Here is a 25,143-nt window from a genome sequence, read left to right on the forward strand (position 1 = left end):
GTGGAAAAACGATTTGATCATATTCAGTGATATTGCTAAGAGCAACAGGGAAAGACATTTGAAAAAGTGGCTTGCAGTCATTTATATACCTCTTTCCACATGTTAACCATTTTTACTTTCAATAACCATGCCTCAGTGCTCTTGCTGCATTACCTTATAACTCCTTTTCTTCTTTATGGTCCTTTGTGGACACATTTTCACCTGCTTAAATCTCTGCATATCTACTAGGGAAAAAAATGTGAGACATTCACACAGGTACTCTGTCCTGAGTTATAAATATATTAGGGACATACAAATGTCATCACAATCCTCAGATGCAGCTTCAGTGGCTTACTGCTACAAAGAAACATTCTGACTTGCTAGAAGTGCACCAGCCAGAAAGTGGAGAGGTTTCTAGGACTGGTGCTCCTCTCTCATCCAGGTAATTTGTTACTCATAGTGTGTCGATCTTATTAAAGGAGCTATTCCTTCCTTTATGACTGTTTGCTACTAAGCCAGTTTTCCCTAAAGAGATGTAAAGCCCACTTTGCTTGCACTGACAAAGGGAGAGTGAGTAATTATCTTCTTGCAACTCCAGAGTGGAAGCCCCAGGCTTACGAGACTGCTGACAGCTGTGTAAAGTGATCTCTGAAAACCTACCAGAACAAGCTTCACCTGGTAGATTGGGGGCAATATTCCCATAAATGATGGTTTTGCAAATGAAAGATAGAGAGCTACTCGTGTTATCCTTCCCTTCTCTTCCTATTTTAGCTCCAGTGACTCCTCTGTCATCTCCTGAAGTTGTGGTACCTACCCATCTTGCTCTTCCCTGACACAGTACATAAACAACAGAAGTCTCTGCAAAACCTCTCAGGCTCTGAGTTGCCTGCCATTTATTCTTGCTGATTTGGAATAGGTTTTAAATCCTTCCTGAATGATCTTTTTGGAAAGATGTTGGCCCTTCTCTAGACACCTGTGATTGCCATGTGCTCAGGAGGGCGCAGCACCTGCTAAGGCAGGCTCTGTGGAATTCTGGCTAAAACTGCCACACCTGGAGATGCTGGTCTCCACCATCGTGCTAATCCCTATCCCATTTTTAGACATGGAAGTGAAAATTGATTAATCTGAAATAGGTTCTAACTGAAAAGGCAACTTACAGCTTGTGTAGGACACCTTTAAATTCCCTGGTACACAGATCTTACAAGGTATTCCTGAGTTTAAAGATACTCCTTTAGATATGGCAAACAGCATGCACACTCCATTGTCATGGCATCTCTGTGGTGGCATCAATCACATTCTCACACCAGGTAGAGACATTGCCTCAGATTTCAGTAGGATTTTGGGGAGACACATTGCAACAATGGGCTGGAATCGCTGTCATTTCCTATATCCTCTCTGATGCAACTCTTGCTGGCAGATGGAGCTAGGAAATCACTGCACCTACAAGCAGTCCAGTAAGGAACCCTGAGATCTGTGCAGATGTGGCTGAAAATGTTGGGGGAGCTTCGATAAAGCTTGTACACCACAGCCAGAATTTCCTTCTGTCTGCTCATATTGTGCATCCTTAACATTTGCTTCCAACAGAAGATTTTCCTAAAGGGATGGACTGAAAATGCATATGGGTGGCTGTGCGGCAAATAACTTCATTAATGTTTTCATTTGCAGTCCAGAAATACCAAACTGCTTCACAATTTCAGATGTTAGCACACAATCTCAGGCAGAGGGATTCTGACACTTAGAGCTGGAAGTAGTGTTGCAAGACAAAATGGAAAACAAAAGGAACGAACAAGATGCTTAGGGTGAAGATATATAGAATAAATTAAAGTTAATCTATCATATTTTAGAACACTAAGCTCTAGCTATGGCTCATCTCTTTCCAAGTTATTGATCAAGCTGTGACTTACTGGTTCTTTATGAAGGAGAAAAGACCATTATATTACTGCATATGTTTGGGAAATCAAAATATCACCAGCATAAGTAGTTAGATTTCTAGTTATGAAACATGCATTCGATTACTCGAGAATGCTGGAGGCTGAATAAAGGTTAAAAACTCAGAAATAATATTGTTCCTGCAACTTTTGAGAAAATCTTTGCGAGATGAATTTAGCAATATGTGGCTTTTAATGGTGTTACATTAAACAGCAGGATTTCCATATGGCGTGAATCTGCTGAATTGTATCGAAGATGGGGATTTGGTTCCAAATCTCGATGGCATTCTGTGATTGTGTCATTAGATACCCGCAAGCCTTTGCTACAATGAAGAGTACAGAATGTGCCAAGTAAAACAATCTTGAGTGTGCCTTCCAAGGGAAAATACTGAGACTTAGGTTTAACATTTCCTAGCCTCTTTTTTCGTTGAAATGCAGCGAGTTCTTTTTTTGTCAGAGAAGGGTTAAATGGAAATGTGTCATTTTCATAATAATAATGTGTTTTATATTGAAATTTGTTCTTCGTGTCTTTTCTTTTCAGTATAAGTGTTGGTGTGTATGAGTGATATGAGGATAAGTTTGTGAGGGCAATTACCCATTATTGTTGAGTAGCTGAGTAGTCCCCTGAGCAAACTCATGCATAATTTGTTTGTTCATAAGATACTGCAGAGCTGAGGCTGCAGTATCTTCTATGCCCCAGCTTATGGGAAAATGGAAGCTTTTTCCCACTGCTCTGCATTTCTCACCTATTGTTTGAACTCTGATCATCCTTCTTGCCCCTCTATTATGGGCACCTTTGCTGAATAGGAATCGCATAGCAAGCGGGTTGAGGTCAGAAACACATCACATAAAAGGGGAAACGGTGAATTCCTTTTACAAGATTCATTATGATAATCATGTCCCAATACATTATTAGAAGCATTAAAGAAATCCTTTTCTAATTTATTTTTGTGCCTCTCCCTCTCTGCATATCCTTGTTATCTAAGAGAAACAGCGTGGTCCACAACATTGAGGTTGCAAACGTGCAGTGGTCTTGGGATAGACAGGACTGGCTTGAGATACATTTTCAATGTTAAATAATTTTCCACTTTTTAAAAACCCTAATCTTTCCTTACATGTTTTTCTCCCCTTACAGCTCTCTCTCTTCTCTTATCTGTAAGATGATTTGCCCTTTTCCTCAGGTAGCAGCATCCCTATTACTTCTTTTCCTTGCACACTGCAGCAGTGATTTCTTGCTTTACTGATCAGTTCCTCTGCAGCTTCACCCCAGAAAAGCCCCACAGTTTAAATGTTGCTGTCTGCAGCTCTTCTCCTCTAAAGAGCTGCACACATTTAACACCATGCTGCACAGAGAAAGTATTTTGTTATTAAAATTATGGCATTAGGAATGTGAGCATTCCAAAATGATTCATGTGTGCCAAGACAACTGTCTGCCCTGATTTGTAAGGGGTTTCCTCCCACCTTTTTTGTTTGCAAGTCAAGGCAGCTCTATGCTATGCCACAAGGAGGGAGGCAGGCTGATAAATTAGATATCTCTATCAGGAAACACAGGTGCTTGTATCAAGACATTGCTTTCCTACATGTTAATATTTACTGTTCCCCAGAAAATACTTATTGTCGCCCAAGGGTTCACAGATATTTTATCAGGAGTAGCTCTGCAGCACCAGAAGCAGTAACAGGGCCATACCAAACTGTGTCCCTCTTTGTCACAGCTGGCATGCCATATTTTGGAAGCTTTTGGTTTAGAATAAGGCCATTTTGCCATTGGAATGGGTTGCCCAGGGAGGTGGTGATGCCACCGTCCCTGGAGGTGTTCAAGACAGTACTGGATGGGGCACTTAGTGCCACAGTGTGATGGTTTGGGTGTTACCAGCCCCCACACACTTTGGAAATCACCCAGACTAGACTCAGCAAGCTCTGGGAATTGAATGAAGCTTATTATTTACAGCTTAGCACAATATACAAGAAGCAAAGTGGATTAGGAAAGAAAAAAAATGTGGGGGGAGGTTAGAGAGAGAGATGCAGCTCAGAGCTCCCCAGCAGAAGTAGAGTGCCTTATCTATGTTTTGATTCTTATTCTCACACATCTTAGCAAGCCAATAAGTGAAGTAGACATCAGCCTTGTTTTCATTCCACAGCCTATAATCTAGTTCTTCTCACCAAAACATTCTAGATAGGCTCAAACTAGTACATATAGTCTAGTTGATTGGCTAGGGCTGGGTGATAGGTTGGACTGGATGATCTTAGAAGAGGTCTCTTCCAACCTGGTTGCTTCTATGATTCTATGATTTCAAGAGTTTCTGCCAATACCATTGAAAGATTACATATAAGAAACAAAGTTATAGTTCTTCCAATATGTGGTAATATTTCTGTAAGTGATTTTGGGTAAGATGTTTGCAAGAGATTATCGCAACCAGGTTGGAAGACACCTCCTCCAAGATCATCCAGTCCAACCTATCACCCAGCCCTGTCCATTCAACTAGACCATGGCACTAAGTGCCTCACCCAGCCTTTTCCAGATTTGCTGTACAAGATCACCCAGTCCAACCTATCACCCAGCCCTGTCCATTCAACTAGACCATGGCACTAAGTGCCTCACCCAGCCTTTTCCAGATTTGCTTTGCAAAACCTGCAGAAAAGCTAACTCTGGTTTTATCCTTCCACAGGAGCTGTACCAGGCCAGCACAGAACATCAGAAAATTCCAACATTGCATTTTCCTATTTGGACAAAACTTTGTTATCTGCAATGAATTATACTTTTGCTTCAGCTATACCTAGCACATGTTTTATAATGACAAACTGCTTCTTTCTGAAAGTAACTCTACAAATAGGAGAATGAAGCATTAATTGATATCCATATGTCAAAATTATACATATATATAAATTTGAAGAAGACAACTGTTTGGGGAAGACCCTTGTTTGTTTAGATAGTTTCCATGTATTCTTTCCTGTTGGCAAAATATAAATGTAAGAGTTTAGTTGAAGCATGATCGTAGGATAGCCCTCATGTAATTTGTGTCAAATCTTAATGCTTCAGTTTGAAAGAAATGCCAGACCAACATGTGCTGTCCTTATGCAGCTCTCCTTGGAGAATCTCAGCACAAAGCAGGGCCCAAACTCACTCATATCTCAGCAACATACAACAAAAGAAAGGAAAAACCCAGAAGTGCCTGAACTCAGTTATCAGCCTCTGCTTGTAACCTGTGCAGATACTCTAAATATCATCATTCCAGCCTCACAGAAATGAAATGCTCTGAGAAGTTCTAACAGAAAACACTCAGTCTAACTTTTTCCTGATGAAATATCAGGATAAATACATTAGGGTTCCAAACTGATTTAAATGACAAAGCTAGTTATTCATTTAGATGCAAACTTTGGATGAGCCCTCCAAGATTTTCTGACACCTTCCTTCACACATGGAACTCTGCCACCAGTGCTTTTATCTCCTCTTTTGCTCTGGCTGATGTTATTAGTATCAGAAATGCTGTTTGGATGGAAAGAGGAAATGGAGGTATAGCTAATTTTTTAAAAGATGAGGCCATTAATTCTGTCAGAGGAATATTCAGATCTGAAGGAAGTAACTACTTTCAAGCTGGTAGCTGTCAGTGATAAATGAGCCTGAGCACAGTCTCCAAAGCCAGTGCCATCAGTGCAAAGCCCTCAGGTGCAAGATGAAGACATCGTCTTTGTGTAAAGGACAAAGACAATAAAAGACCCTAGGAACACGTGGAACACCCAATACTGTTGTAAATGCAGCTTATGTTGGAAAATACTCTTTCTTTGCCACAAACTGAGAGGGAACTGCTTAACAATTTAGAACCTGATATATCTGAAGAAAGGTATCAGTGGTGGTAGGATCTCCTAGGGTTAGAATAGAATCTTGGAATGGTTTATGTTGGAAGGGACCTCAAAGATTAACTAGTTCCAATCCCCCAGAAGAGGCAGGGGCACCTCCCAGTAGAACAGGTCACTAAAGGCCTTATCCAACCTGGCTCTGAACACCCTCCAGGGAGGGAGCACCCACAACCTCCCTGGCAACCTGTGCCAGTGTTTCACCACCCTCCCTGTACAGAAATTCTTCCTACCATCCAGTTTAAATCTCCCCTCTGCCAGTTTAAACTCCTCGTCCTATCATTACAAGACCTTTTAAATAGTCCCTCCCCGGCCTTCCTGTAGGTCCCCTTCAGATACTGGAAGGCTTATACAAGGTCTCCTTGAAGCCTTTGCTTCTCCAGGCTAAAGACCCCCAATTCTTGTAGCCTCTCCTCATAGGAGAGGTGCTCCAGCCCTCTGAGCATCAATAGCTTGTCTAGGTCTCAAAAGAAACCAGGCTGCTTGTGAAAAACTGCCCCTCTCCAAGGTCTACTTCATCACCTGATGATGAGCCACCAATATTGAACATAAACATAGGTATGTGTGAGCAAATATTCATAAAATGTGTTGGTTGCTTATAACAAGTAACCTTGTGCCAAAAACTATGATTCTTTGAGATCCCAAGCAAGCAACAGGGAAGTGGTGGGGCAAATGGGTCTTAAACAAAGAATTAAATGGTAAGAAGAAATGCATTTTTTCCCAGTATCCTCTGGTAACCCTAAAAATTACTCTGAAAAATGAATGGCACACTTCAAAAGAGAGCAAGTCTGAAAGAAAGGTCCTGCACCTCATGTTTCTTGTATCCATGAGTCTCTAGGGCTTTGTATTATTTGCAACAGACAAAATTTGTTGTCAGTAAGAACAAAACCCCAGACCTACATGAGGCCTTATCTGCTCCTGTTCACCATCCTATCACCTTTTGACTCTCATACAAATAAATAACATTCCCAGCGACCTAAAACCAGAGACAGCAGTAACTGTAAGAGTCCTTGGGTCCCTATAGATGACTTTTTCCTATCTAGCCCACAACAAATGATGACTTTTTCTCTAACAGATGGGGAAAATACAATGATTTACCCAAATGACTCACCATGCAAATGGAGAAGAGTGAAACGAGCCTTTCTTTTCAAAGTTCTCAGCTGGTAGCTGATATTTGTAATACATCTTAGCTCTAAATCAATATCAGTTACTTGAATTTTCAGTGTAATTTAGTGTATTAGCATATCTTTAACACCATGGATCCCTAAGAGTGACAAGAACATGCTTCAAAAGATGAACCACAAGACTTGCTTCTGGGGAAAAGAAACAATATTTAGATCACATGACATTAAGTTAAATCTAAGCACTAGAAGATTCTGTGTGGCTACGTGGGCTAAACAGCAACACCTTGATGCATCTGAAAACTTGAGAGTAGTTCTTGATGTCCAAGACAGTTTCTGTTCCTCAGCAAGAACTCATAAGAGCTGAGAGGACGCTGGGGAATCACTTGGAAAATATGACTTGCAGTTAAGCCCTTGATCAATCAGTGTAGTGAAAGGAGCAGTATCACTCTTCGGAAGTTAATTAGACACTAAGAGTAATACTCTAGAAAGCTTTGAGAGCAGATTGTGTAAAGACAACTCCCTGTATAAATCATTACTATACCTCAACTCTGAATTTCCATTAATTATTAAAGCTTTCTAGGCAAGCTAAGCAGATATCCTAAGCTGCATATTTCAGAAATTTCCACATGTTAAAAATTAAGTACTGCCAAACAAGCAGGGCCAGGCAACGAGAGCCTTTGGAGGCCCCCATTGCAATGTACTCCTGCCACTCAGAATCGTCTCCAAGGACTGCATCAGACTCCCTGCTGAGGCACGCTGTGGCTCCACACCTAGCCACCTTCCCTCCGAGCATGTCATCGTCCTGTCCAACTGGTGAGGTTGGGTCTCTTTTCCATGTATTTGGGACAGACCTGGTGATACAGGTCTACCTGAGGACAGTCATAGAATCATAGAATCAACCAGGTTGGAAGAGACCTCCAATATCAGTCAGACCAACCTAGCACCCAGCCCTAGACAATCACCCAGACCATGGCACTAAGTGCCTCATCCAGGCTTTGCTTGAACACTTCCAGCAATGGTGACTCCACCACCTCCCTGGGCAGCCCATTCCAATGCCAATCACTCTCTCTGCCAACAACTTCTTCCTAACATCGAGCCTAGACCTCCCCTGAACAACTTGGGACTGTGTCCCCTTGTTCAATTGCTGGTTGCCTGGAAGAAGAGACCAACCCCACCTGGCTACAGCCTCCTTTCAGGTAATTGTAGACAGTAATGAGGTCTGCCCTGAGCCTCCTCTTCTCCAGCCTGCACACCCCCATCTCCCTCAGCCTCTCCTCATAGGGTTGGGTTTCAGGCCTCTTACCAGTTTTATCACTCTTCTCTGGACATGTTCCAGTACCTCAACATCTCTCTTGAATTGAGAGTGCTCCTGGGTTCTCCATCGTAATCTGATCATGACACAAACTAAAGGAAATGGAGTTTTGAGATAAAGGAGTGGGCAAAGTGTAGAGAGCAGCTTACATGAAGGACCAAGGTGTCTTTGGATGGTAGGAACGAGGCTCTTCTCATTCTTCAAGTGTGGCTATAATGCTTTCCTTCATTTAGACATGAAAAGAAAGATCTGGACTGAAGATGTAATTTGAAGGAGCCCTTCCAGCATTTTCCACTGGTAAGACAAGTCAGGCTTTGCTGCCCCTTGGCTTTGTCTTGGAGTGTAATTAGAAACAGAAGTTCACTAAAGTGCTCTTTTTTGGGATGACTTCATTAAACCCCCTCTAAGTCCAATGTCCCAATAAGGTAGTGGGAGCAAGAATCTTGTTGCTTGATTTCATAAGATTAATTATTAATTATTTTCAGTGTTTCCAGCTAAGATTAAGAAAAGTGAAGCTTAAAGTATTCTGAAGGGGATTTATATCCAAAAAAAAGTTGAGATTTCTCCTATTCCTGCAGTAAAACAAAAGAAGAAAATCAAGGGAACCTTTTCAAATCATGGTAAAAATATGGGAAGACACTTCTCCCATTTTATATTGTGGAATGTCAATATTTTCTTTTCCTTCAATGAAAGAGTTATTTCATTTATTTGTAAATATCACAGAGGCTTGTCCTTTGGTTGGAACAGACAAAACAGAAGGCCAGCAATGAGAACGTTCAAAGGAACTGGAGAGAGTGGCAGCTTTACATTTGCATGCAGAGCTTTCAATGAGATGAAATGTACCCAAATAATGTGTCTCAATTTTCGATTATTCAAATCAAGAAACTGCAATATTTTTGGACACTCAAGACTTTGAGATGTTTATTTATTCATTTTCTTTCTTTGCTGCCTCTGTCCCCTGAGAAACCTAACAACTGAAACATAGCAGCAGCGCAGAATATTTATTGGAGAAAACAAGCACTTAAGAGGATTGCAAAATTCCAGGTTCTGGAGAAGAAAAAGCAATGGTCATTACAACAAAAGCTGCTGATACTGTACTGCTTTTGAGTGTTACAGATAAAAGAGACATCTTCTGCTTTCAAGAAGAAAACCAGGCATAGTTAAATAAGAGTTAGGATTCTTTTCAACCCAAATACACAGTGGAAGGAGACCTTTACAAAAATACACAAATGTGATGTTTTATCATGTAGGTAGTATTTGAAAACACAGTCACTGTTTGATTCACTAAGAAATATTTAGGTAGAAAACCAATTGAGAAAACAGAATAGCCACAGTGAGTGGTTTGAAACGTTTTAGGCACCGACATCAACATTATTTTCATGTGGAATGTTGACCAGGGTAGGTGATGCTTTACAACTAGACTAAGAGTATCAGTGGATAGCATCTGGTCAGAGAAGTGCTGCCCAATGCGAGACCCACAGCTACAGAAATGGGTATGTAGGGCAGTGGATATAGAGGCTGGGCTGTCTGGGTAACCCTTGTGAAAGTGAGACAGCAAAAAGTGAAGTGTGGTCCCAAGAAGGCAGGAGGTCTCCATGCTGGGACATGAACAGTTCCTTCAAAGATGATTTCACTCACATCTGACAGATCTTTTTCAGAATAGCCACCTCCTGCTCCTCACATCTTCAGCAAAGCATATGAATCATAGAATCAACCAGGTTAGAAGAGAGCTCCAAGATCATCCAGTCCAACCTAGCTCCCAAACCTATCCAATCAACTAGACCATGGCACTAAGTTCCCCATCGAGTCTCTTCTTGAACACCTCCAGGGACGGTGACTCCACCTCCTGCCTGGGCAGCCCATTCCAATGCCAATCACTCTCTCTGGGAAGAACTTCCTCCTAACATCCAGCCTAGACCTCCCCCAGCACAACTTGAGATTGTGTCTCCTTGTTCTATTGCTGGTTGTCTGGCAGAAGAGACCAACCCCACCTGGCTACAGCCTCCCTTCAGGCAGTTGTAGACAGTAATGAGGTCACCCTTGAGCCTCTTCTTCTCCAGGCTAACAACATTTGAAAAACTCTGAAACCCTTTTCTGGGGGTTTCATTGGTAAAACAAGGAGTATTGCACAAATCCTTCTCTAAAGCTAAGATATGGTCTGAATTAAGCATTAGTGGCTTCAGTTATATGATCACCGAGCGTGTTAATGAATGAGGGAATAGGAATAAGGTTGCCTGAGCAACCTCGGCTCTGGCATATCAGACTGCTTGGCAAAGTAATTAGAACAATATTCTTTTAATATCAAGTGGTTTTCTTGGACAGATCTACATAGCACACTGGCTTCATATACTACTATGAGCTAGGGTACAAACGTGTCTCACTTCCACTACCTTGGCAAACTTGGAAAGGATCAACTCAGCTTAGGGTCTGAGGTTGTCCAGAGTGCAAAGCAGCACAGCTATGATACTGCTTGAGCTTTCACCAAGTTGTTTCTCAGAACAGATGCAAAGGATATTCCCACTTTGCTCTTGCTCTTCCCTGCCTTGCCTCATCTATGAGCCACCTGAACATTGAAGAGCATCAGAGCAGGCCTGACCTACAAGATATGAGTGGAAACACCAGGGAAAAATGTTGTCTCCTTTCTGCCACCTGGCATACTGTTAGGACTGATGACAATTTATTATCTGTGTTCAGGTCTAGGGTTGATTGCAGATCTAATTTTACTCTATTCTCATCTGCATGCTTTCTATATATAGCACTGCTAGGCTTTTTTCCCCCCTTCCCTTCTAGCAACTTTGACAAATTCTTTTCAAGCTCAGGATGCAAAGAAATCCTGTCTTCACAACAACAACAACAAAGGTCAGAGGAGAGCCTGTTTCAAATAAAAACTATGATTTTGATACTAAATCACCTATGACAAACCTTCCTCACCATCTTCCAGGCTGTTACATGTTTGAATGGAGCTGATACTTAAAACCACAATGGATACATACAAACAATTTAAAACTCCAATTGTTTCTGAAGCATCGTGCCACCTTGAAATCGGGCAGTTCTCCTCTTTCATCTACAGTGCAGAGAACTGCACTTTTCCCCTGAAATTCTATAACATCTGCAAAGAAATGATCCCAGTTTAGAGTGACAGTGCTCCAAACAGTTCTTGTGTTTTCCATTAATTTTCAGTTGTATTGGTATTCTGTTCCAATTAGTCTCTGTTAGTGCTTCAAAGCTGTATCTTATCTGCAGATAACATCAAAGATGAGAGCTTCCAGTTTTACATTTGGTTTGTAGTTATTTTAAAGATACAAAGGCATCATTTGTGAATAGCTGATCAAATGGAATAAATACTTTTTTTGTTTGGGCTCCAAAAGGGCCTGAAAACTGCTTTTCTTTTTGAAGTTCAATTTCATTTAGACATCAGGCCTTATTTTCAGGGCGCTGAACTCCCAGAGCTCACATTGACTTCAGCTGAAGTCGTACGTGCTCAGGCAGGAAACTTATCTCCTCTTCCACAAACCTTTGAGGCTTCATTTTTTCTCATTTCACTAGTCCAAATCACAGACCTTTACACAGCATCTCACAGAAGCATTAGGAAGAAAGATCCCAACTAACTCTCATATCCACCAACCTATCAGTTCCTTCAGGACGAGGTCTTAATCTTCCCTGTTAGATCTGTTTCGCTCCAGCTAGGAGCAAACATTGTCATTCATAAGGAACTTGACCTGAGGTGTCTTCTACCCTAGGGAAACTACTTAAAAGTTCACGAAATTGCTGTTTTGTCTCTGCTGCTTTCTCCTCTCTGCCCTGACAAGGATTTAAACAAAGACGGAGAAACTTTAGCAAAAGAACAAGAAAATCATTTTGGTAGTGGTTAGCCGAGAAATAGCAATGCTGTGTTCAAGGCAGCTACAAGCTCCCTTGACACCTTCCTGAAATAAGCTGGAGGTCTAATTTTGTCTTCTTCTTATAAGAGTAATTTGGACAAAGCCTCTCCCTTCTCAGCTCTACTCAGCACCTCCGAGAAGGCAACCACATCTCAATCATTGTTGGGAAGCAGCTTACTTAAAAGCATGAAGGAAACCACTCCGGTCAGTTTTCTCGCTGTTTAAAAAGTGCAGTGCTTTCTCTGACATCTTATCCTGGATAGTGCTGTTTGGGGAGGTGCTGTCAAGCTTTGCCAGTCGGCAGAGGAATCCATAAGTGCTCAGATTCCTCTCCATTAAAAAATACTTTCCACAGGCTTTTTTTACATATGATGGAACAAGCAGCAAATCACTGTTGAGCCTACCTGGCTTGCACCTGATGTTAAAGATGGTGAGACCCAGCTGCCAGCAATCCCAGTATGCACTCTGCACTTGCTGAAACAAGAGGGATTTGTCCTTTTGATCCCACCTAGGTACATACACAGATGTGTCATACTGATACTCCAAAAGCTCTATCTTAACATGAAAAGATGGAGATGGGCTGCCAAGGGAGGTGGTGGATTTGCTGTCCCTGGTGGTGTTCAAAAAAGGCCTGGATGAGGCACTTAATGCCATGGTCTAGTTGATTGGACAGGGCTGGGTGCTAGATTGGACTGGATGAGATTGGAGGTTGATTCTATGATTCTAAAGGTGTTCATGGATTCCTGTAAGGAAACAGACTGGGGACACTTTTGCCATGGACAAACATGAAGTTTGGGAAACATAAAGCTTCATTTCTGACCTGATCTGCGTGCCTCTGTTGCAGAAAGAAGTGATTTCCACTGGAATTCTGCAAACACTCACCAATCCAACCAGAACAGATCAGAACTAACACTTCAGATGGCAGAACAAGAGCTTAAAATGATCTCCACAAATCAGGAAAATAGTATGGAGAAGGCTAGGGTGAAGTTCCAGAAGCCCAGCTGCACAGTCCTGTGCTTAGGCAGAAATAATGAGCTGCACAAAAAGAAGGAAACAGCTGGTTACATTGCCATTGCTACAGAGCAGAACTTGGGGAAGAGGATGGATTATAAACCAAACATAAGTCAACGATTTCATCCGGTCATGAAAATGACAAACATGGCACTGGAGTGCACAAACAGGGGGAAAGCTTGTAAAGTACATCCAAAATCTCATTGCTATTCATAGAATCATAGAATCAACCAGGTTAGAAGAGACATCCAAGATCATCCAGTCCAACCTAGCACCCAGATCTGTCCAATCAACTAGACCATGGCACTAAGTGCCTCATCCAGGCTTTGCTTGACCATTTTCAGGGATGGCAACTCCACCACCTCCCTGCGCAGCCCATTCCAATGCCAATCACTCTCTCTGTCAAGAGCTTCTTCCTAAGATCCAGCCTAGACCTGCCCTGGCACAACCTGAGACTGTCCCCCCTTTGTCCTATTGCTGATTGTGTGGGAGAAGAGACCAATCCCACCTGGCTACAAGCTCCCTTCAGGTAGTTGTAGACAGCAATGAGCTCTGCCCTGAGCCTCCTCTTCTGCAGGCTGCACACCCCCAGCTCCCTCAGCCTCTCCTCATAGGCCTTATGTTCCAGGCCTCGCATAGGCCTTGCGTTCCAGGCCTCTCTCCATGCTGGCAGAGCCTTAAGAGGACTGTGACCACTTTTGGACACCATATCATCAGAAAGATGAAGCTCCAGAGATCATAAAATTGACCATCAACTAATTAATATGATCTAAATGTTAAGTATTGGGGGGAAAAAAAAAGCAAGGGAACATGTGAGAATGTTCCCTTGTTTGTTGAAAGGAGGATAAAAACCTGCTTACAGAAGCAGAAGGCACCTACCTAGATGCCAGGGCAATGTAGAAGCAGGCTGCGCACACAGAGGCGGGTGAGAACTTGGCCCACGACGGAGAAGACATGAAACAGCATTTTCCCTTGAAGCCAGGCTATACAAAGGCATACACAGCTTGCATTTGACTCCAAAACTCTTACAAAGCTTAGGCCTTCCTGCTGGCTGCGGCCTCTGAGGGTTTGCTTCTGACAGGAACAAAAATACCCACAATGCAGTGCTGCACCCAGAGGCCCTCTCGCAGCTGGGACAAGGCTTCCATAGCTCCAGGGCTGGAGGCTGGCTCTTTCTGCCCTCCTCAACCCAGCACCACACCCTCATCTTCTCAGCTTTATGTCACACTTGGCCTTCATCCTCTTCTAATATTGTCCACATCACCACTTTTTAGTGTAGACACCAAGTAACCTCTCTCCTGTCCTCTTGGAATCATAGAATCAACCAGGTTGGAAGAGACCTCCAAGCTCATCCAGTCCAACCTATCCCCCAGCCCTAGCCAGTCAACCAGACCATGGCACTAAGTGCCTCATCCAGGCTTTTCTTGAACACCTCCAGGGACGGTGCCTCCACCACCTCCCTGGGCAGCCCATTCCAATGCCAATCACTCTCCCTGTTAAGAACTTCCTCCTAACATCCAGCCTGTACTTTCCCCAGCCCAACTTGAGACTGTGTCCCCTTGTTCAATTGCTGGTTGCCTGGGAGAAGAGGCCACCCCCTACCTGGCTACAGTCTCTCTTTACTGTCCAACAGAATGTGGAGCATTCTTAACCTTACTGGCTTGTTCTTCCTTCTAGGTTGTTTTCAGACACCAAGCAACCTCCCTCCTGTCCTCTTGGAAGATGAGACACACACAGTCTCTCTTTATCATTCAACAGAATATGGAGCATTCCTAACCTTACTGGCTTGTTCTTCCTTCTAGGTTGTTTGCAGACAAGTAACCTCCCTCCTGTCCTCTTGGAAGATGAGACACACACAGTCTCTCTTTATCATTCAACAGAATATGGAGCATTCTTAACCTTACTGGCTTGTTCTTCCTTCTAGGTTGTTTGCAGACAAGTAACCTCCCTCCTGTCCTCTTGGAAGATAAGACACACGTAGTCTCTCTTTACTGTTCAACAGAATATGGAGCATTCCTAACCTTACTGGCTTGTTCTTCCTTCTAGGTTGTTTGCAGACACCAAGTAACCTCCCTCCTGTCCACGTGGAAGATGAGACACACAGTCTTTCTTTACTGTTCAACAGAATATGGAATGTTCTTAACCTTACTGGCTTGCTCTTCCTCCTAGGTTGTTAGTGACCTCTACACTAATCTGTCTTTGCAAGCCTTTTCCAGCTCTTATTCAATTCTCCAGGCTAAGCTTATTCTCAGATGTTCACCAATCTGCAGTGGCACTGGGTGGCAAAGTGAAACATGGCCCCATGTTACGGGACACAGAGTTATTGAACAATTACCTGGGGTGTCTGCAAGGCGGAGTGATGGAGAGTGAAATCCTACTGTCTTTGTACTGCTCAGAGCTTCTGCAGCATATAGATCATTTGTCAGTGCCAGTTTGAGGTAGTCCCTCTAACCAGACTGTTTTGCATTTGAAGCACTCACAGGACATGATGGTTCTGCTGGAAAACCATGCATTTTACATGTAATCACCAGGATAATTTGGCTGTATATCGTGTTCCCACAACTTAATATTCTACCTACAGATGCATGATCAAGAAGAGATTCCTTAACTTTGACAGGGCACATCACATTATACTCACTTTATTATTGGAAATGATCACCCCAGGGTGCAAAAGGGAGCAAAGACATAGTTTCATCATACTTTTTTTTCCTCTCCCCCCTTATTCTTTTTTAAACCACATTTGCTGCAGTGTGGGGCATTCCAAAGCTACAGAGCGCCGCTTGCCAGTGGACAAGTGGCTAAATTTGACCTGTGTTGTGCAAAGAAGAAATAAATGCTTCAGCTAATGCTACACTATGGAAATTCCACACAGGCAAATTCGACTTCTAGGCACATAGCTCCTATCTTCAAGCATAAAGTTGTTAGGCAGTGAAACATAATCCTGTATATGTTGGTAACCAAAGACATTCTGTGTATGGCTACTCATCCTCCCTTAGATGCAGGATAGACCTCGAGTCTGAACTCCTCACCTAGCATTAAGAAGACAAAAAAAAACTTGACAATTTGGTGCTTGCTGGGACCAACAATGAGGGTTTTTTTCCCCTCTGCTTTGATGGTTATTACCACCTATTAAATTTTCTCACCCTCCAACTCTGCAAAGACTTGAATGCACTCCCAGCTGAGCAGACCAGAAAAAATACACTCTCAAATCTCAAGAAGCACTTGATACAGCACATTTATCTGGCAATTGATTGATATCACAGCTATTTTGGAATTATGACTTTTTAACATGACTTTTTTTTTTTAAATCCTTCATATAAATACCTTATTTCACAATCTGGAAGGAAAAAAAGGAACAAGTGATGGCCCATAGCTGTTTAACAGCTATAAAATACAACCTATAAAATAAAAGTGAAATGAGTTATCAAACCATAAACTAAAGTTGGGTGTTTAAAATGGACCATGGCTTTAAAAATTCAATTACAGCTTTAATAGAAACAAGTTTACTCAATATTTTAATGACCTTCTCTCATAATGGTTTTTTTCCTCCCTTGCAAAGCTTGGCATTACTAAGGATGCACGGCAAGCCTGCCTTCCCTCTAACTACTTTAAGATTGATTAGGAAACAGAAATATTGATGCATTTATCCAAAATAACTTAATTAAAAGCGGCAAAAAATAGCACCTAGAGAAGTGCCTCAGTAGAAAACTGGAGTTAATCACAATTAAGAAAGGTTACATTTAATGTTCCTGGACTGAAAACATTAGGACCATTAATTGAAAGCCAGTAATGGAGAATACTCTGAATGGGAAAGTTATTTAATGCTTTCTTAACACACTGGTAGGCTATTTCCTGAGGTTCAGGTTAGGTAACTTCTGCAGATTTGCATGCTACCAACACACAGAAAGGTCCTGCAAGGTATCTCAGCTGACAACAGCAGTTGAAGAGATTGTCTCAGAATATGAATCTACATTACCTTTGGAGCATAGCTGGAAAAACGGGTTTGCATTTGCTTGATTTTGTCAAATCGGTATGGTCATGCTTTGGGGCATACATTTAGCAATAGGCTGCCAATGATGCTGCTTCTTGCACTCCAGGAGACTGAGTGTAGACTCACTTCGAGCTCCTGTTGGTTTCAAAAAGAGCTTAAGTCATAGAATCATAGAATAATGATGATCCAGTCCAACCTAGCATCCAGACCTATCCAATCACTAAGTGCCTTATCCAAACTTTGCTTGAACACCTCCAGGGACAGTGACTCCACGATCTCCCTGGGTAGCCCATTCCAATGCAAATCACTCTCTCTGGCAACAACTTCCTGCTAACATCCAGCCTAGACCTTCCCTGCACAACTTGAGACTGTATCCTCTTGTTCTGTTGCTGCTTGTCTGGCAGAAGAGATCAACCCCCACCTGGCTAAAACCTCCCTTCAGGTAGTTGTAGACAGCAATGAGGTCCCCCCTGAACCTCCTTTTCTCCAGGCATGAGAAAAATCTCTTAAAGCAAAGGCTTCAGAGACTGATATTTCTATCAACAGCAGCTTTCAAGGCTGTGGTTTTGGGGAAGCTTTTCTTCTCAGATTTAATTTTTTGGGGGACACATTAGGATTTTCTCAAAAATCTCTTTAAAAAAAACCCAACAAAACAAAAGTGGAGATGCTGAAAGAACTAGAGAGACAGAATTTACTTTTATTTATTTTGGAAACAACCTATCTTTTGATTTTCAACAGTGCTTCTGAAATGCACAGTAGCACCAAGGCTAAGTTGCAATCAGCTGGGTCTCAGCTGAGATGCGAAGAGCTGAGAGCTGACATGTGAAGAGCTGAGCTGATTTTATTAGATCCCACCAGGTGCTCTACAGCCTGCCCTGACAAATCTAGCTGAAGAAATCAACACCACTGATCAATTTAAAGCATTAGGTGTTCAAGAAAAGACTGGATGAGGCACTTGGTGCCATGGTCTAGTTGACTGGATAGGGCTGGGTGATAGGTTGGAGTGGATGATCTTGGAGGTCTCTTCCAACCTGGTTGATTCTATGATTTCAGGCTGCAACAACATGGGAAAAAAATAGGGAAGTTCCTGGGAAAAAGAGGGGAATTGCAAGGGAAAAAAAAATGCATGATTCTCAAAGCTGAATCCAAGAAGAATGGAACAAAAAAATCTTAAGAATATTACCCCTGGAGGTTTCCTCACTGTGGTCTCAATTATTCCCAGTAGTACCCTACTTAAAATAGGTTTTCAAACCATGCAAGACTAATCATTGCAGTTCAGAGATGTAAGCAAGCACTTACCATGCATTTCACAATTAGCTAGGGATGGTAGAGGAATCTCAGTCATGTTGGCACAAGAGATTTAAAAAAAGAAAAGAAAGAAAACATTTTTTTTTTTTACTTGCAAGAATGACATATGATGGGAGAGTAGAGGAAGATAATTGTCATAACAAAGGGAATATGTTATTATTTATTGGCCACACTTAAGCACTGGGATCTTGGATTATAGTATCTGGTGACAAATGCTGCTTGAAATTTTGTAAATATTACTTTAAAAGGTAAGATAACTGAGTAATTCTCCATGTGTTCTGCCACCAACACTTTCAAAATTCACTTCTGGGAAACAGAGTAACACCTTTCTACCCCCCAGAGAAAGAGATGCAGCACACGAAAATATTGCTCCATTGGGGCTTCGCCCTAACATTAGAAGAGTATGGTTGAGACCTATGGCCAGAGCATCTCAGACAAACAGAATTGTAGGGATAGAACTGGTAGAATGGCAGAAATTTTAAAGCCTTCTAATAACCTTGATTTTTTAGTGCCTTCAAAGTAATAGCATAGTCCAGACTGAGCCCTGCCTTCTGTGCTACTGCCTGTCAAGCCCACCCAGTACAGGGGCTGCCCATGTCAGAGACCACTCAGCCCTATTGCAGTGGAGGTAAGGACTTTTCATCCCTACAGACCTACCCTCCTGCCTGATGAGGGATTTCCACCTCCTGTGAGCTTGGGAGGGTCACAGCACTTAGCTGCCCACAGGATTAAACCATTCCTTTGCCAAAGTGGCAGCTGTAAATAGACCTTTAGAGTCTAATTTCTACGTCCTTCACTATTTTAACTTACATTTAGTCAAAACATTGACACACTTATCCGATTTGTCACTATTAATTTCCTGGCTCCCTTTTTATTTTCTTCCTCCTCTTGCAGACTCATTGGGTTATGAACTGCAGTAATAACCTTTCCAAAGCAATTTTTCTTTTTGCAAAGCTTAATTTTACCCCCCACTCCCCCTCACTCCACTAGTGCTGGGATGCTGATTACCCCTCTCCCTTCCTTGCCCTACCCTGCTCTAGAAGTGTGTGCAAAGAAAAAGAAAAAAAAGAAAAAGGAAAAAAAAAAAAAGAGAGAGAGAGAAAACCCTCAGCAATAAGTTGGCTGATTCTGGCAGGAAGACAAATCCAGCACCACACAGCAGGCAGGCAGAGAGTGCACTGCTCATCCTTTCTGTTTTGTCAGTGTATGGGAATGCTGGACATCAACACACAGCGAGGGATCCGGCCGAAAGCTCTCCTCCTTGCTGTCTGAACCCTGCTGCTTTCACCTCCGGTTGGAAGATACAGGTAAAAATAGCAAAATGCTTTAGCTAACTGGATTCAGTGAAAATATAAAGCAGTTAGAAGCAGCCTGGACAGCCTAATCTTATTCCTAGCAGGCAGTGGAAGTAAACCACAGTGTCTGGGCTGGTAGCTGCTGTATACATTATACTCTCAGGTACTGTATCTTGCATGTGATTCTTTGCATTGCAGCAAATAAATTGTTGCAACTGGTACTAAAGATTTTGTTCATTTGTATATTTGTTTCAATACACTTTGTTCAAGTTGCCTTAGAAATATTTATGATTATTTACCTAATTGTATCTCTCTGACAGCAGCCTTTGCAGCAACTTTGAACCACAGCAAGCAGGGAAACTGAGCACCTCCTTTTTAGCCAGGCTGTATCTATTCTCTGTGTTAAATGTACATCTATTACCTGCATGCTATCAACATATAATTCATTTCTTAATGTAATTTATAGTTACAAAAGAGTCCATCTACTAACAGCAACTATGTAATATTGATGAAGCATTTAGGAACAGAACATAAATTGAATGACTCGGATATTGCATAGTATCAATAATCTGTCGGGGAAAAAACGTGTCTGTGTAAATAAGCACAATTTATTATAGCAGGGACCTAAACAGAGAACATACTTCTTTGTCAGAAACTTTCTTTAAAAGATCCTGACATCCCCAAATTCTTTTCTCCCCCCGCAGATGTCAGAAGCAGAGACAGAGAAGGTAAAAATCAAACCAGCAGAAAGTTTTGAACATGACAAGCAAAATATATCTTGGCTGAAGAAAGGTAGGTTGCATTGCTGAAGTATCAGTTGCTGGGTTGTGTTCAGAGATATTTCTCATTTATAAACAAAATTCTTTTTGGAAGGAAAAGGCATAAGAATACCTTCTAGGCTTAAACATGGCCAGGATTTTCTACCACACAAATTCCATAGCTTGACTTCTACAAAACATGTATCAGCATTTGCTTATGGTGAAGAAAGGCCTAAATTAACAGACTTTAAAGTAACCTGAAAACTCTTTTTTTCTAATATCCATGCATTCCTGGGGAAGTTTCATTTAACCTGAACTGTAAGCTACCAGAAAGTATGCATCACCATCATCATTCTGATGAAAAGTTTTTGTTAACTCAGACTGTGACTGGACTGGATTTCATTTTTGTTTGGTTTTCTCAAACGCCAGTGAAAATCAGCCCTGAAGTTTTGGATTTGGTTTTTGGGTTTGCCTTGTCTTAGAGTCAACTACCATCAGTTGTCAGCAGTTTATGAAATATGAGCTCTCAGAATTAGAGAAGTTATAAAAACCATGTAGAGGGAACCCTTCCAGCTTTAAAAGCCAAAAGGAAAAAAAGGCAAGTGTTAACTAATTTCCATCAAATTCTGGTATTTCAAAGACTATCTGTTAAATTATTTTAGAAGAACAGGACATACTATTGTAAAGATTTTCTTATTGCCTACCGCTGGATGCATCAAGATGGAAGGTTCTTCAGATATGTTCTTACTGGAAAAAAAAAAGAGATTTACCAAGTCAGTCCATAGCTAATTACATCTCTGTGCAGTTGTTGGTCACAACAGTCACTTTGCTCTGTTTCATACACACACACACACACACACAAAACCCTCACATGGATTAAGTAGAATCTCAAAGCAGAGGCTTTCAAGATGCATGTGATACAAATTAGGTATTTGTGGTTAGGTGCAAATTCTGGCTTTTAATGAGAACAGCTATTTTCTTATCCTAACAAATGTATTTTGAGAACACTCAACAAGTCACCTCCTTTTTTGAAAACATTAACCATGGAGGCATTGAGTAGCTCATTTATAGCCACTACTGTGCCTAAGGCTCATTTATAGCCACTGCTCCCAAAATATGCATCACTATTTTAAGCCCATCTAGTTAATTGTACATTAGATCTTTTAGCTGTTAGAGAGTCTGCAATACAGTAGGCCTGAATTAATGCCTCTGCCTTGCAGACTTCATTGTTTATGCAGCACCTTGCAGGATGAGAGCTGAATGCTCGAGCAGAGCTGACTGGCCAGCATGCAGACTGTTTGGCTTGACACCTGAAATCCTCTGCTTGCAAGGTGTGAGATAACTTCAGTTAAAAACTCTGCAAGCAGGAGTTTTGCAGGTGGAGCATCACAGAGGGCAATACAGCTTAGTGAGATCTAGGTCTGATCCTACAAGATAACACTGCACTTTAGCTTGTAAACAGCAAATGTAACTGAGTTGAGTAATTATTCCATCAGGAGAGAGTTGAGCACAAAAGATTTGCAGCTTTACAGAAGAGGTATAAAGTGGCAGACAGCTTTAACTCGTCCATGCTTCTGAGGATAAGTATAATGGCACAGGCCTTAGGAGTCTCATATGGGACTCTTGCAGTAGCCAGGTAGCATCTCTCACACCTGTATGTTTCCAAGATCATTCCCTTAGAGATGCTAATCCACAAAGCTTTATTTCTCCACTTCCTAAAGAGAAACTTCATCTGAGTTTCTAGATCATCAATAACAATCTGATTCTTTTGCTCTTGGAGGAGACACAACCTCTTTCAGACAGAGTGGCACTTTTTCTCTTTAAAGTGCCATAAAGCAGAATTGAGCCTTGAAGGTCTTATACAAAAGCTGGGTCAATAAATAGCTGAAATCTGCCTTGTATAGAATCATAGAATCAGTCAGGGTTGGAAGGGACCACAAGGATCATTTAGTTCCAACCCCCCTGCCATGGGCAGGGACACCCTACCCTTGATCAGGCTGACCAGAGAACGAATCTAACACCTTTAGAAGATAAAATGCCTCTACCTTGTTGCTTTTTTTTCCTTTAGGCACATAGATATAGGCTAAGAGGATCTAAAACTAGAGATATTTGTACACTAATAAATCCACAAATCAGAACCATTTAATTTAATCATAGAATCAGTCAGGGTTGGAAAGGACCACAAGGGTCGTCTAGTTCCAACCCCTCTGCCATGGGCAGGGACACTCTACCCTAGATCAGGCAGGGTGTATGGGAAATAATTTTTCCTTGAGACAAGACTATAGACATTATTTTCCCTTAAACTGAAGTTTGCTTTTGCAAAAAACATTGCTATTGTTTCTTTGCTCATCTGTGGTACAGGGTGGGGTTTTAGAATATGGTGAACCAAATTGTCTTGGAGCAGCAGCTTCACTTCTGTGTTTAAATGCTTTAAAAATACCTCCCGTATAGATTTCAGGCATTCCAATAAACACTGAATTGTGGAGAGCTGCCTTGCACTGTTTCCATCAGGCACAGTAAGGAGACTATGTGTTCTTTTAGCAGCCAGTTTTAAAGAAAAGTTATTTTTATTCATGGCTTTCTATTGATTATTTGTTCCTTCTAAAAGAAACAATCATGAACCACACAGTATCAGAAATAAACAAAAAAGTCGAGATTAGGCTGTGGCTTTAAGTATCTTTCCTAGACTTAGTTTTTTCCCCCCTAATGCTTTACAAAGTACTAACTGGTAGTGCAGTGAGTCAAAGTAACTTTTTCTTGCCTGTCAACTTTAGAAGTTGTTTAACCAGGGTAGGAGGAGAGCAGGTTTTGATCTGGCTGGCATTTACTTATCTTCTACTTTCTTTTGGAAGGAGATATTTTGCTTCTGTCTTGAAGCCTCTAAAAGCAGAAATTAAAGCCTTGTTTGGAGGAAAAACTTCTCCCACAAAGCAAAAGAGAAACCAAACCACCTTGTGAAAAAGTATTAAAGAAAAACATGAGGCTGTGCATTCAGGACTGTATCTTAGCAGGGAGAGCAATAACAGTCCTACTCATACCTCTACTTCTCAGCAAGTCTTTTGGGCCCATATCCCTGCCACGAGTACACCAAAAGACTGATGGGAGCTAAAGATGACATGGGAGAGAAAAAATAACGTTGCACAAGTCAGCACAGTTTTGGAGAGAAATGCCTACATAGCCATAGCCCCTAGACTGTATTTTTTAAATGGACATTGGCTCATTTGCCCTTTCTTTTTATTTCTGGCTTATCCTTCAAGCCTTTTTTGGGGGGAGGTGAAGAGCCTGAGGTCCTCCAAAGCAACTAGCAGTTTGTAGGATTCCTGGTAAAACCATAATAAAAATGTTACCAGGGAAGTAGACTGGTAAAGGTGTGCTCTAGGTTTGTAGACTTTAAGAATAGCCTAAGACATGTCTTTATCTCTTAAGGCACTTAGCACTCATATCTGGGTGTGGACAACATGAGAGACTCCTTGGATTGAGACTGGGAATGATGGTGGTCTAGATGACTGGCTAGGGCTAGGTGATTGGTTGGACTGGATGATCTTGGCGGTCTCTTCCAACCTGGTTGATTCTATGATTCTATGAAATGACCATAGTTCTGTCCTGAGTTGTCTCAGGATGAAGAACACGTCAGAGCAATCTTTCCTGACAGTATGGCACGTTCCTCAGGACTATTATTGCTAAACACAGCAGATGAGAAAACCTGTGTTTGGAGGGTATGCACCAGACCATCACGTGCAATTCAAGCAGAATCAGTAAGAATGAGTACTGAGAAGAGGCAGCTTTGTTTGTCTGACCTTAGCACTGATGAGAACCAACTCAAGGAAAGCCTGGGGTTCGTTTGCAATGAAGCACTGGCAAAGTTAGCTGCATTACTGTCCTGAAAAAAATGAAGTTGAAATCTTTAGCACAGACACTATCCCCACTTATGCTCTCATTTTGCTTTGACGTGCATAAAGTTACACAAATGAAAACAACATATCAAATATGAATATGCAATAAAAAAGACCACTGTAACTTCAAAGTCATATTAAAGAAGTGTCCTCTGCATGGGTCCATGTTTCCGCCCTTTTCACCTCTTGCACGATGTGCAACAAGCAGACCATCACACCCCAAGGAAGAAATGTCTCTGTGGGCTCCTAATCAAGCAGTTATTAGAAGGTCCTGTGAAATCTGGAAGCTACACAAGACATGTCTTTGGAAATGCAGTACCCAGGGATGAGAAACACTCCCAGGGGCTGACTCAGGGATGACTCCAGCTCGCATAGCACAGCCATGACCACAGAGCTGCCTCTTCCCAGTGGAACAAGGGCTCTTTCCACCGTGGTGGTGATTTAATGCCAGATTAACAGGCATCTGGTGGGGAGGGAGGTCAAAGCACAGCTAAATTCACACCAGCCTCAGCATGTGGCTTTTGGAGTTCCTTACAAACAAATCTCTTAGTATCACTTGATGATTACAGCCATATGGATACATGGGAGCAGGCAGGAGCTTATCTGACTGACATAAAGCTGTAAAAGGTGCCACTGATTTTGCACAGGGACCAACAGTGGTCTGTTCACTATTTCTGCATCCACTGCAAATGCAAAGGGAAATGTGTGAGGGCCTAATGCTGCCCTCCTACGGTTTCATCCCAGAGTGGCCACAGCAGCCCAGGAAGGGAGATCCAAGCTGCATAGAAATGAAATTTCATTTCAGGATATT

The 25,143-nt window shown here is 41.8% G+C and overlaps 1 protein-coding gene across 2 annotated transcripts in view; it reads left to right on the forward strand.

Moving 5' to 3' along the window:
* Nucleotides 1-19,471: 19,471 nt before the first annotated feature.
* Nucleotides 19,472-25,143, forward strand: part of MDFIC2 (MyoD family inhibitor domain containing 2) — a 54,107-nt gene continuing 48,435 nt past the window's right edge. Inside the window, exons 1-2 of one of the 2 annotated variants that reach the window (XM_064156248.1) lie at nt 19,472-19,693; nt 20,386-20,473. In XM_064156248.1, coding sequence (XP_064012318.1) covers nt 20,386-20,473 — 88 coding nt within the window. In that variant the 5' untranslated portion in view covers nt 19,472-19,693. Of the gene's footprint in view, nt 19,694-19,793; nt 19,845-20,385; nt 20,474-25,143 lie in introns of those variants that run through there. The other variant, XM_064156249.1, reaches the window with a different exon arrangement.

This window comes from Pogoniulus pusillus, chromosome 16 (genome assembly GCF_015220805.1).
Source record: "Pogoniulus pusillus isolate bPogPus1 chromosome 16, bPogPus1.pri, whole genome shotgun sequence".
Taxonomy (NCBI): domain Eukaryota; kingdom Metazoa; phylum Chordata; class Aves; order Piciformes; family Lybiidae; genus Pogoniulus; species Pogoniulus pusillus.